Raw genomic sequence first — 10,624 nt, forward strand, 5'->3', positions numbered from 1 at the left:
TGCCAAAACCACGACAAATACAAACCATAAGCCAATAGTTTCTTCTTGCACTAAAAGTACAATAAAAAAGCCGAACCAATAGATGTTGAGAAGGACCTGAAGCGATAAGTATCCTAGGTATAACGTAAAAATATACTCAGTTTAAATATGATATTTTTATGTTAAACCTAAAACCTCCAACATAAATAAATGTACTAAAATTACAAACATAGTTTTCTTATGAATATTCATCAACCCAACATAAATCAATTAGATAAATGATGATTATCATATAAACAATATATATAATATTAAAAATGAATTTTATTATAAAAAATATAATTTTAAGTTCTAAAACATATGAATAATAAAGGTAAGCTGTTGTTATTCACATATATGTTACTCCTGTCTATAGGTAATAACAAATTTATTAAGATATTCAATATCAATATCACAATTTCACAATTATGCACAAACAAGAGAAGAAAGAATAAAATTTGAATAGTTAAAGTGAAGAAAAATAAAATAAATATATATTGACTGATATAGACAATTTCATATTATTATTTAATTATAAATTAATGTCAATATAGTTTTAAGATAGTTATTATGAAAATTAATAAATTTATTTTACAATATAATGTACAATCAAAATATACTTTTTATAATTTATCAATTTTAATAAAGTTTTTAAAATTCTATTTTGTAATTTATAAAACTTAAATTTGACATTACATCTGACAAAATTCAAATTATTTTTATTTAATTGATTTAACTGTTGTAATTTTTTCTTAAATAATTAAAATATTTTTTTCTCAAAATTAAATTGTTAAATGTAGAAGGAAATGATATCATATTCCATTGTTAATAACATAACATGGTCATGTAATATAGGGTACACCTATTTTGATTATTTTAAAGATAAAATATTTCAGACCAAAATTATAAATTGTAAACCTGTAAAGTTTTACTGGTTTTAATTCAAACTTAAACATGAATATATTATTTTATTATTTGGGTATTGTATGTTTTTTTATGTAGTATTTATCTTGGACTTATTAATTATTGGGAAATTAAAATAAAAGGTATTGGGTGGTGAATTGCATCAAGGGGAATTCGACAAGTTGAACCCGGGAAATGAAACACGTAAGACATGCATGCATGCGAGGCCACCTCAAACCCTATCTTCATTCAGATAACAACAACAACTACACATTATTACCAGACCAAACTCAGAAACCAAAAGTTACCCAACTCAACACAATGAACACTTCTTTCGCAAAGTTTTACAGGAGATGGTTCGAGCAGCTGCAGGAGATGGTGCAGCGGTTGAAGGATGAGCACAATGAGGAGGTGATGGACAAGGTGATGAGGCAGCACCAGGACTACTACAGAGCAAAATGGGCGGCGGTGGAGAAGGATCCTCTCTGCGTGTTCCTTTCGCCATGGACCACCACTCTTGAACGCTCTCTCCACTGGATCACTGGGTGGCGCCCCACCACCGCCTTCCACCTCATCTACACTGAGTCTTCCCTCCTCTTTGAGTCTCACATCATCGATATCCTCCATGGCCTCCGCACTGGAGATCTGGGCGACCTCACCCCCTCTCAGTTTCGTCATGTCAGCGATCTCCAGTGTGATACTGTAACTAACACTCTCTCTTTTATCTTCTTTTTTCCACTGTATCTAATTCTCTCTTTTTTGTCTTCAATTTCTCACTATTCTCTAGATGCACCCACTGAAATTACATTCATGCAGGGTGTTTTAGATTATCATTGGTGGTTCTCTTTTTCATCACAGATTTCATTATCATTCTTCATTCTAGAATAAGTATATTTTTTTGAACAAGAATGTTCAATCTAGAATGAGTGTATTTTTATAATAAAAATGTTCAATTTAGAGGAACCAAATCTAGGTTTAGCCAGAGAAATTAGTAAACTTACACTGAATACATGATTAAGATAATTTAAATTACCGATTAAATGAAAAATTGTAGAAGATTTGTGGTTTATTTAGAGGAGAGAAATGTAAATAATTTGATGTTGTAGATGATGTTGACGTGAGAGTTTGTTGTTTTCACTTTGAATTAATTTGAAGGTGAAAGAGGAGAATGCAATCCAAGAAGAGCTCTCAGAGTGGCAGGACAGTGCAAGCGAGATGGGGGATCCTGACATGGACATGAATGAGAAGATCATACAGCTGGTGCCCATAATAAAAAAAGCAGATGATCTACGGCTGACAACTCTGCGGAGCGTGGTAAGATTGCTGTCAACACAGCAGGCTATCGAATTCTTGATTGCCTCAGGGGAGTTGCTCATTGGGATTCGCAGCTGGGGAATGAATCAGGACTCCTCAACCTCATAAATCAGGATCAAATTGCATCACTTTGGTCACAATTTCCCTTTCTCTTTTTAATTTCCTTCAGCTTTCATCTAGACTATGGAACAAAACTTTACTTATGAACCAATTAAGACTTAAATTGCATGTGTTGCTCATGTTTATTATATCATTTTAATAGTATGGTGTGTTATTTTTTACATATTACTATTTCTTAGGGATTCTATTTATAATGTTTTATAATTTTGTGTCGTATTTAATCTTTGATTTTTAAATAATTTAGTTTAAGTTATTAAAATAGTTTAGTTTTTGATGAATAATCATGGTTAATTTAATTTTTATATAAATTTTATGAAAATTTAAATAGAATTTCTAATTAGTGCTTGTTTTTATTATTTTTACCCTAATATTAAATAAAATAAATATAATTTTTTTAAAAAATAATTAATTTTATATTGATTAAATTAGATAAAAAATTAAAAAATATTTATATTTAAATTAATTTTTATTATTTATAAATAGTTTTTATATTGATAACTAAAATTTTAATAGTTAATTAAGTATTGATTTAAAAATAATTATTAATAATATAAATAAATTTATATGTTAATAATTTATTTATCTTTAATTTAATTTAATTTAATTAATATAGTAATTAAATATTTTTTATTTAATTAATTTTTATTTAATTAAATATAAATTTAAAAATTATTTATTAATAATATAAATTAATTTAGGTATTATAAGTTTTAATTTATAAAATAATATTTAATTTAATTTAATGAATATTTTTTTTATTTAATGATTATTTAATTAATAATATAAATTAATTTGAATATTAATATTTTTTAGTGTTCTTAAATTAATATTTAATTTAATTTAATTAATATAATAACAAATTATATTTTGTATTTAAAATTAATTTTTATTTAATAATTATTTACTAATATTTTTTTAGTGATAATGATAGTGGTAATGGAAATGGATGTTACATATATTGTTTTTATTTATATGTTGAGGAACATAGATCTTTGACACAAATTAATTTTATATAGTACATCAATTATAATCTAAATTTGTTAAATCTTAATTTCATATACTACTCATGGTGTTCATGTATACATTAATTATAACATAAATAATTGATTATAGCTAGGGTGAACAAAACTGCTCTTGATCCACATCTTTTCAAATTTTCAGATCAGATATCTATTTTACTTAAACAGATCTTAGTATAAATTAGAAAATTCAGATTTTCAATCTATATTTAATTCTCATAATTTTGTTCAGTACGCTATGAATCTTTAACCAATCACCTAAGGACATCTTTAACCAATCACCTAAGGACATTCTTCTCACTTCTTTTCACCTGCATATACTTCTCCATTCTTTTTCACCAATTTTAGTTTGTAATTGTATACAATTACTGTATCCCTAAATAATGATTATGTATAATGTTAATTTTTAATATTATTAAATTATAATTTTATTACATTTTCTTGATATTTATATAATATTAAATTTTTTTATATTAATATTATGTTATTTTTAAAAAAAAAATATTGGATTGGATTTATAAAAACTCAAATTGTTTTAAAAAAAATATGGATTTGAATTTAAAACTTGATCCAAATATTTGAATTAAATATTTCAAAATAGTATATATACTTGATGTAGTATGTACAGTTTTTTAGATTAAATAACATAAATGAATGGAAAATGGTATATATATAATAATAATAATAAGTTTGTTTTGCAGAACTAATACTATAGCTAATAGAAAAGGGTCATCCATACAGTGATGGAATTTTTAGAAAATATTTTGGAGGTGTTAAATTTTTTTTTATAGATGTAGAAGAAAATTGGAATTTTAAATATATCAAATGTGCTAAATTTTTTTATAAAATGTATATATATATATATATATATTTATATATATATATATAGGGCCTTTACACACCACTGAATTAATATTATTAGTTAGTCAACAAGTAAAATTATATTTCCAAATCATGGATTTCAAACTGATGTAGAACATTGAAAATAACAGTATAAATAGAGCTTATTATATTAAGTTTCTGAAAATTGTTCTCGAAGTTTCCTTTTAGCAGCAAAATGATATATATATGATGCATATGATGGAAATAAGAAAAATTTATTAAATAAAAATAATTTTAAATAAAAAAATAATTAATTATTATTTTAATTAAAGTATATATTATTTTTAAATTAAAAATTAAATAATTTTAAAATTAATATAATTAGTTATTAAATTATCAATTTTACAATTTAAATAATTAATACTTAGTATACTTAAAATATTAATAATTATTTTAATCTTTATCTAATTTAATTTATAATTATTTTTTATTTTTAAAATTAATTTTTTGTTAATAATTTTTTAGTAGTAAAATAAATAAATAAAATTTTAACTCTTATACAATTCTTAGTCTTAAATTTAGATTGATAAAAAAAATAAAAAGGCTTTCTTCATGAAAATATACACTGATCAAATAAATTTGCATCCTTAGCTGTATTTATACATGATATAAGTTACCTCTAAATCTATCTCCTCTCTTTCAAATTATATGTTTCACCGTATCAAATTACCTTTACAAGACAAATAATTTTCAATGGAAAGTTTGTTTAAACATCAAGGTTAGGATTTCTCTTAAGGAATTTACTCAACTTGTCATTTTTTGCAAGCAAATCATTGATTGAACATGTTCTTTGGAATTTGTTTAACTCAAAAAAAAAAAATATTAACTTAAAATAATATTGACTTTTATTTTGTCTTCTGGTATTTATGGAGTTCTCAAAACTATTTTTAATTATCATAAAATATCACGATTGAGTCTCCATTTTATAAAAAAAATTTATAAATTATCATGGATTTTAAAATTTTCATAAAATGGATTCCGAAATTTCTTCAAAGTAACATAAATTCAAAATTATTTACGGTGATAGGAGTGCTCGGGATCTCGGTCCAAGCATTTAGGTATGGTCAACTCGGTTTTGGACCCAAAAGGCGGGTTATGAGCTTGGTCCATCTATTGGTAGTCAGTTCGTAAAAGATAATTAAAAATAGAGAAAATATTCATATTGGTTAAAATATTGTTCTTGTTGGTTGACCTTGGCGACAAGCTCTAGCCTTTCCTGGAATCTATTCTACGTCTTGATGCACTGGAACGCGGCTTCGCTAAAACAGAGAGGGCCCTATCTGTTGATTATACTCCGACGATTAAGTCATAAGAGCTTACTAGAATTTAAGAAGTATTCAGTTTCAGTCTAAAAAACAACGTATCTTTACTTGGGAAAGATAAAAAAAAGACATTATATGGTGACACACACATTCCTAGCAACGTCACTTCAAAAACGCCTCGCGCATCGCGCTACACCTACCCATTGAGAAACCATCACGTCAGCACTCGGGAGCCTCTTCGCTTAGCCAAGGCTCAGCTCGAGACTGGGTGATGTGAGTTGAATTTTAGATGTTTTCGTTTAGGTGACACTTTACTTTAAGATTGAGAATTTAGGAATTAATGGTGATGACCTTAGGAAAATTCCCACTGGACACTAACTTAACTAGGTGGTTAAGTAGGTCTGAAGGTGAACGTGGCATAAAAATCAACGACGAGATAATCCTACCGTTTCAAATTCCATCTTCGCACACACGCCACTCAAAACCTTGTTCCATCCTCTGTGTTTCATTTCTAGTTAAACCCGAAACCTTTCTCTTCCACGTGCTTGTCAAACTTCTCATGCTCTCAGACTTCTCATCTTCAAAGCTTCTTCCTTTCGACTACAAAAAGTATTTTTCTTTACACATTCCTAGCATTGCACATTCATCTTATCCATTATCCTGCCAGATCATCTATCTGAGCATTCATAACTATATTGCCTGAGCTGGGGTTCCATTTCTGTTCATCTTCTCTGTCGGTGATGATTGATTATTTGTTGCTTGTATTGCATAACACACACACACACACTCATTTTGCTTGCAACTTGCTTGCTCTTCCTAGACTAGACTTGTTCTTATATCCTGCTTATGCTTGTGTTTTAGATTTACCTTCGCAAATGGATTACAAAACCTTGTATCCATGGGCTCCCCAAAATATTCTAGGAGAAACCTCTGATTACCCCTCTTCGGAGAGTATATTAGCCCTTAGGAAAAAGAAATGTCGTTTCGATAAAGACAAGGATAGAGTAAGAGTAGTTACATGCGGGAAGGATGAGCCAATTTTGCTGCGATGAGCCCTCAGACCCAAATGGTCCATTTTGCTTTTTCTATGCCATTGTTTTCAAAAAGGTCCTTTAGCGGCTTCCCTTGACCATTTATGAAAAAGAACTTTTAACCGAGTTGAACGTGGCACCTGCCCAACTACACCCAAATAGTTGGGCATTTATTTGTGCCTTCTCCATCCTTTGCTCCCAATTCGGCTTTTCGCCAACTGCGGAAGTCGTTTTATACTTTTTGAGGCCAAACGCCTAGGCTGCCAACTGTGGGTCTCTTTCAACGGTTTATCTGGAAGAACCTTGCTTTCCCTCTTCGAATCCTCGTACAAAAACTTCAAAAGGAAATTCTTGAAACTTCGTAGCAACAAGTGGAATCCAACCCTTCTGGATGGGTTTCCCTTGTAATGGACACTTCCAAGGTGCTCGACGCCTGTAAGATCTACAAACTCTAGACCAGAAATTCTGCAAGTTCCTCTACAACCTTAAGGTGGTCTTCGATGCCGCTCGTCTTATAAGCGAAGAGTTCTCACCCATACTTTTAAAGATTTATACTGGTACTTCTCATTTCCTGCCCCTTATGAGACAAGCTTTCATACCTGTGCTAATCGTTCGCCCTCTTTTCTTTGCAGAGAACATGCTATCACAATTTAACAAGAAGGAGCTAGCGGAGATGGCCAAAAGGACGAAAGCGATTTCCAATGTGCCTAAGGAATCAAAGATGAAAGCTCTCCTCACCACCCCATCCCCTATCGATGAAGAAGAAACAATCTCGGGGTTGGTCTTCACGAGAAAAAGGAGATCTTGGCAACCCCCACCAAGCACTCATGCTCAGTTGGGCGGGTTCCTTCCAATCACGCTGCTCCATCTAGAGGCCAGACTACCCCTTTGGTCGTGGTAGATGTCCAGGAGTGTGAAGCAGAGATCTCGAAGAGGCCAAATGATACAAACCAACAAGAACTTCCCAAAAGGGTCAGTCATCTCAAGATAAAAATCCAGGCCCCACCAAACCTCGAGAAAAAATCAGCAAAAGAAGAAGAAGTTATAAACCAAAATATCAGAAGGTCTTCCTTTTAGTCTTCTAAAAAAATAGAATATGTTTGTAAATAATTTGGGTTCACTTTAGGGGTCCAAATAGCAAAGATAGGCTAGAATAAGGTGCCTTTAGCATAGTAGGGGGTGTAGGTATCATTTTAGCTTGTTCCTAACCCTTTAGAAAGGCATTTTGACCCAGTTTCTAGAAGGACAAGCCTAGGATGCGGAGGCTGCCCATTTTTTCCCTTTTCCCATCCTACCCTTGTTGCTTGTTTTCCAAGGCTCCTTTACCTATAAATAGGAGTCCTACCCATTGTATTTTACAAGTTGAAATTAATAGAAGAAGAGTTACTCTACACAGATTGTGTGAGGTGTTAGTGAGGTTTGAATTCCTCTTAGCATTTAAGTCTTATCTTGTGAGTATTGAGAGCTCTCAAGTGGCGGCTGTCTTCACTTATCTTGGAGGCCAATCACATTCCAAGTGGCGTGTTCCACTTCTCAAATCCATCACATAAGCTTTCTCCTTTCTTCATCTATTCTTCCATTGTCATTTCATTTTTACTTTTTGTATTATGTTCTTGTTTGGTTTTCCTTGTTTCCATTTGACAATTCTATTTTGGTTTCTTTTCCTTGTTCGTTAATTCTACACCTTCTATCATCATTTTCACCTTATAATTGTCTTTTCCTTTTGCCTTTGTGAAATGAACCTTCACGTCTACTTAACCACTTGATTAAGTTAATTTTCAGTGGGGATTTTCCTAAGGTTTTCACTCTTAAATCCCTAAAATCTTAATCTAAGTAAAGTGTCACACCATAAAATGAACAATCCTAAAATCAACTCACATCACCAAACCTATGGGACCCCAACCTGGACGCCTCCTCCTACCTTGAAGAGACTTTGTTGTTCAACGAAGAGAAAGAGAAGCTCATAGCTCATGACGAAAGCTACTTATTCCGCGAGGCCATGAGACAGTTTGGTCAAGCCTTGACAACCAATTGCTTAGCTACTTCTAAGCTGAAAGAGAGAATGGTAGCAAAGGGCGTAAAAGCTCAAGAGACCTCTAGGCTGTACAAAGAGCTAGAAAGGTTGCAGAAGGAGCTTCAACTTTCCAAGACTTCTCAACAAGAAGCGAAGCAACACCAAGTCGTCACGACCAAGACGGTTGTGGCAGAGAAAGAGTAGCTCTTGGCCGAAACTGCAAAGCTTAAGAAGGAGCTGTCCGGCCAGAATGAAAAGTTTGCAAAGAAAATTGAAGCGTGTAAGCAAAATGCTGCCCACGCCTTCCTTATGGGGTTCAGGCGACCGTAGAACAAGCTGCATGTCTTTATCCAACCATAGAATTTTCTGAACTTGGCCTAGACAAAACAATGGTCAATGACCAACTTGTGGAGGAGTAGCCTTACTCTCTACCTTACTTTTAATTTCCCCCCATTTAGAACACTTTGGACATCACATGCACTTTCTAACTTATAAGTACTTTCTATTTATGTGTATTTACTACAAATTTCTTTGCTAGCTATTTGAGTTAACAAACTTCGACTAGTGTATCAGATGCATGTCTTGTTGTTTAACTTAGTGAAATGCAATTAGCATAAGTTGACACCTATTGACAACATACCAATTTAATATCCATGCTAACCTACCTAAGCTAAAAAAATAACAAGATTAATGCATGAATCAGGTATGAAAAATCACAACGCTCTCGGAAAGCTAACCTCTGGATGAACCATACCCTCTGGCCACAAAGAGCCTCTTGACTCGCATGAGTGCTCTTCAGCTACTTGAGTAGGGATCATATACTTTGACTTTGCTAAACAAGGCCTCCTGTACTTAGACGACCGCACCCTTTCCAAGCTTGGTCTTTTCCCCCTGCACTAAGAATGATTCGTTTATAACCTCGGAGCATCTGACTCGGGTGTTGGCTTACACACCAAGTCAACTCTCAAACAATCTCCTTTAGTCGAAGTATCTAACTTGGGTGTTATCTTACACACCAAGCCAACTCATAAACAATTACCTTTGTTTAGAGCATCTAACTTGGGTGTTGGCTTACACACCAAGTCAACTCTTGAACAATCTTCTTTACTCGGAGTATCTAATTCGGGTGTTGGCTTACATACGAAGTCAACTCTTAAGCAATTAATTACCTTGTTTAGAGCATCTAACTTAGGTGTTAGCTTACACACCAAGTCAACTATTAAACAATTACCTTTGTTTAGAGCATCTAACTTGGGTGTTGGCTTAGACATAGAGTCAACTCCTAAACAATCACATTTGCAGTGTATTACTACCCCACAGGGTGCTCGAACTCGGGTGATCGCCCTCTTGACAGACTACCCCGACTTTTTAGACAATCTTAGTCTCAACAGTCATTTGCAGAGTGTTCGAGTGCAGGTGGTCTTTACCAATGTTGAGGTCAGTCGTATTACCTACCTATAGATGACCAATCTTCTCACAGAGCGCCTACTCAGGTACTCTCACCGAGAGAGGTTGTCTTACATGCTTTCATCCAAAGAACCTTAGTTATAGTTAATTAGGATCCAGAGCACCTGAACTAAGAATCTTAGTACCGAGAAAAATGTCGCCTCATTTGAATCACAATGAACCTCAGAACGTCTAGACTAGGAATCTTTCTAAGAAAAGGTTGCTTCCCCAGGCACTACATAAATCATTTACACACACATGACTCTTAATCGGAGAATTTCACCGGTAAGTCGACTTATCGTGTGCTAACAAACAAACAATTCTAATGCATCATTTTTCAAGAACAATTTTCATTGGGTGACCTCGTTAAAAAACCCTCGTAAGGGAAAAAAAGTGTCCCCTTAATTACTACATCGTTCACAAAGAAAACATTAATATCTTAATTGAAATAAAATTTAAGGTTCGCCTTGAGGTATAGCTCCTCCCTCAAGGGTTTTGAGCCTGTAGGCTCCGTTCCGAGCACCTCCACCATGCAAAATGGGTCAGTCCATTTTGGAGGCAACTTATTCTCCAGCTGATAGGGGTGAGCCTTTCGCATCACCAAGTCGGCAACTC

At 32.6% G+C, this 10,624-nt stretch overlaps 1 protein-coding gene across 1 annotated transcript; it reads left to right on the forward strand.

Annotated features, from left to right (window-relative positions):
- The first annotated feature begins 1,183 nt into the window (after nt 1-1,183).
- Nucleotides 1,184-2,518, forward strand: LOC137834447 (transcription factor-like protein). Its single transcript, XM_068642498.2, has 2 exons — nt 1,184-1,623; nt 2,077-2,518. Exons 1-2 carry the CDS (start codon nt 1,243-1,245, stop codon nt 2,341-2,343), a joined length of 648 nt encoding a protein of 215 aa, XP_068498599.1. The 5' UTR covers nt 1,184-1,242; the 3' UTR covers nt 2,344-2,518.
- Nucleotides 2,519-10,624: the final 8,106 nt, after the last annotated feature.

This window comes from Phaseolus vulgaris, chromosome 5, assembly GCF_051622355.1.
Source record: "Phaseolus vulgaris cultivar YP4 chromosome 5, ASM5162235v1, whole genome shotgun sequence".
Taxonomy (NCBI): Eukaryota; Viridiplantae; Streptophyta; class Magnoliopsida; order Fabales; family Fabaceae; genus Phaseolus; species Phaseolus vulgaris.

Excerpts from the sequence above, each read along its gene's own strand:
- LOC137834447 (XM_068642498.2), top strand. The coding sequence starts at position 1,243 with ATGAACACTTCTTTCGCAAAGTTTTACAGGAGATGGTTCGAGCAGCTG. Across the intron at positions 1,624-2,076 it reads GCGATCTCCAGTGTGATACT|GTGAAAGAGGAGAATGCAAT; the intron begins GTAACTAACACT and ends ATTAATTTGAAG.